This window comes from Austrofundulus limnaeus, unplaced genomic scaffold (assembly GCF_001266775.1).
Source record: "Austrofundulus limnaeus strain Quisiro unplaced genomic scaffold, Austrofundulus_limnaeus-1.0 Scaffold28, whole genome shotgun sequence".
NCBI lineage: Eukaryota > Metazoa > Chordata > Actinopteri > Cyprinodontiformes > Rivulidae > Austrofundulus > Austrofundulus limnaeus.
The window spans coordinates 3,270,287-3,272,620 of record NW_013952430.1 but is presented as its reverse complement, the minus strand read 5'-3'; the positions used below and the strand labels follow the sequence as shown (position 1 = coordinate 3,272,620).

The 2,334-nt window shown below is 47.6% G+C and overlaps 1 protein-coding gene across 1 annotated transcript in view; it reads left to right on the top strand.

Moving 5' to 3' along the window:
• The window catches only part of bcl2l11 (BCL2 like 11), a 26,461-nt gene that overhangs the window by 1,713 nt on the left and 22,414 nt on the right, over positions 1-2,334 (top strand). Inside the window, exon 2 of the mRNA XM_014005178.1 lies at positions 547-959. Coding sequence (XP_013860632.1) covers positions 547-959 — 413 coding nt within the window. The remainder of the gene's footprint in view (positions 1-546; positions 960-2,334) is intronic.

The following is a 2,334-nucleotide window of genomic DNA, read 5'->3' as shown; positions in this document are numbered from 1 at the left end:
ATTATTATTAGTAGTAGTAGTAGTAGTAGTAGTAGTAGTAGTAGTAGTAGTAGTAGTAGTAGTAGTAGTAGTATTGAAAGCGCTGAAACGCTCAATTTAACTTCATTTAAGACTCAAAGATCGCTGGCAGAAATAATACTTCAAACAGGTCAATAAGTGACTTCTTGGCTTTTCTCCCGGTTGCCTGTGAAGCATGAGTTAACCCCCCTCAGCCGCTCCCTTCATGTGGGGTTTGAAAATTTCTCCTTCATAAAATGAAACAAAGACTCGTCCTAATCAGCAGTTTCTGACAAACAATGGAGAGGGTGACGGTCAGTTTGGACAGGATCCAGCGCCTGCATACAGCAGGAACACATCCACAGTGCGCTTCAGTCAGCTGCAGTGCGCATTTGGCTGAAATAAAATCCAGAATACTGAACAGCATGAGGTAAAAGTCGTAGAGCTGCAGAATGTTCAGCGCTGCGCAGCTCCAGATGCCGCACAAGCTGTAGGCTGTTCGGGCAGATGCCAGTCCCCCCTGACGGTGCCGCTCTGCTCATCCAACAGACCACCGAATCTGCGCGATGGCTCAGCCGGAGTAAAGCCAACAGAGGGAGGCAGCGGAGGAGATCCACCATCCGTCGGCGCCGCCCGAGGCTCGGCGCAAACCACCCGTTCGATCCACGCCAGAGAGCCGTGCGCCGCAGCAGGAGAGCCGGACTCCGCGCTCTGCTCCCCCAGAACCCCCGCGGGCTTAGACGTGTTCCGGAGAAGGTCGATATTTCGCTTCCCTCGGCGCTCGTCCAGCGGATATTTCTCCTTCGACGGAGACGCGGCGCCGAGCTCTCCGCTCTCCCCGAACCCAGTGACGGCTGACAAAGCCACGCAGACTCCCAGCCCCACCGGCCAGGTGATGAACCACGCCCTGCAGCGAATGGCTGTGGAGCAGGGAGGAGGACCGGGGACGCACCGGCTGCACGGTGAGCAGGCACTCTCTGATTACCCAATCTGTGAGCAGCTCTGGGTTCACCATTCTCCATAAAGTCCGCTGAAATAAGATAACCTATAGCTGCTTTTATTAGGGATCAAATTGAACACGAAACCCATCAAAAACCATGAATGTTTTTGATCCAACGTAATCACTTCAGTATTTTAAGTCTGTATTAGTTTTTATGTGAAGTGGGCTTCTATAAAAACCTCTCCCCTGCTCCATGAATCATGCAGTGCAGGCTACTTTTGGATGTTTTCACTGCTGCTGCTTCTGTGTGGGAGGGAGGGAGTGCAGCAAAACTTAGGTTGGAATCTAATAAAAGCTCACTGAGGGTTTCCTCATCAACGTTTCAGGTCGAGTACAGAAGAATTTAACAATGACAGTAAAATAATCTATGAAAACACGCTGCGTCTGCCACTTCCTTTATTTTAGTTAAGGGATGACTGCTCTTTCCACCGAATTGACAGACTTGTGCAGACTCGTGCTTCCTTCACATTAGTTTGTTCATTTTCCCACAATAAGCCTGTAAAAGAAATCCATCATATTTGCATGCTAACAGACAAAACACACTTTTTAATTCAGCCAAAGATTCTGTAAATGATAGAATATAATCTTCAGTCTCTGGTAAATTATTTCCAAACCTGTGTAAACTCTCAAATGAAACTCGTTTCCACTAAATATAAAAAAAAAAGTCATTTAGAGTGTGTCTAAAGAACGTGGTTTGATTTGTAATTTGCTGTGAGATGTAGAGCAATTTGTGCATCTGTTATCGCTAGATTGTTGGATCAGGGCAAACATCACAGCATGTTTCTGAATCAGAAACAGTGTGAGGCGTCTCGACTTCTGTCTGAAGCCACAAACCACACCCAAGCGTGTACGTGTGTGATGATACGCACATAAAGTTGTTGTTTTGGTGATGCAAAACCAACTGGGTGTCAGATAAGTTACACGTTCTCGTGAGACTTCATATCAGTGGGGGAAATAAAGGGGAAAGGGTTCAGGCGTTTTGAAGGGGAGTTCTGAGGGAGTCAATATCTTACCTGCTGTAGATAGCTGGGCAAAGACCAAGAGGGTTGCTGCCATCAAAATCACTCCAATTTCCACAATTTCAGTCCCACTGTTTACTGTTGTTCCTTAATGTCTAACACATCCTCACTCTCGACTCGTCAACATTGTGACGCTTTTCCAAGGTTCCCTCTGCGTCTTATTTTGACGCGTCGGGTGAACCCCCGGTCAGCCTTTGCTGCCCGCGGTTTTTCCGGGTTGCGCCACCAGGGGTCTTTTCTGAGGTTAATATGAGGGATCAAGATGAATGGTTAAGCAGTGCTGGCTCTAGCCATTTTGGTGCCCTAGGCGAGTTGAAG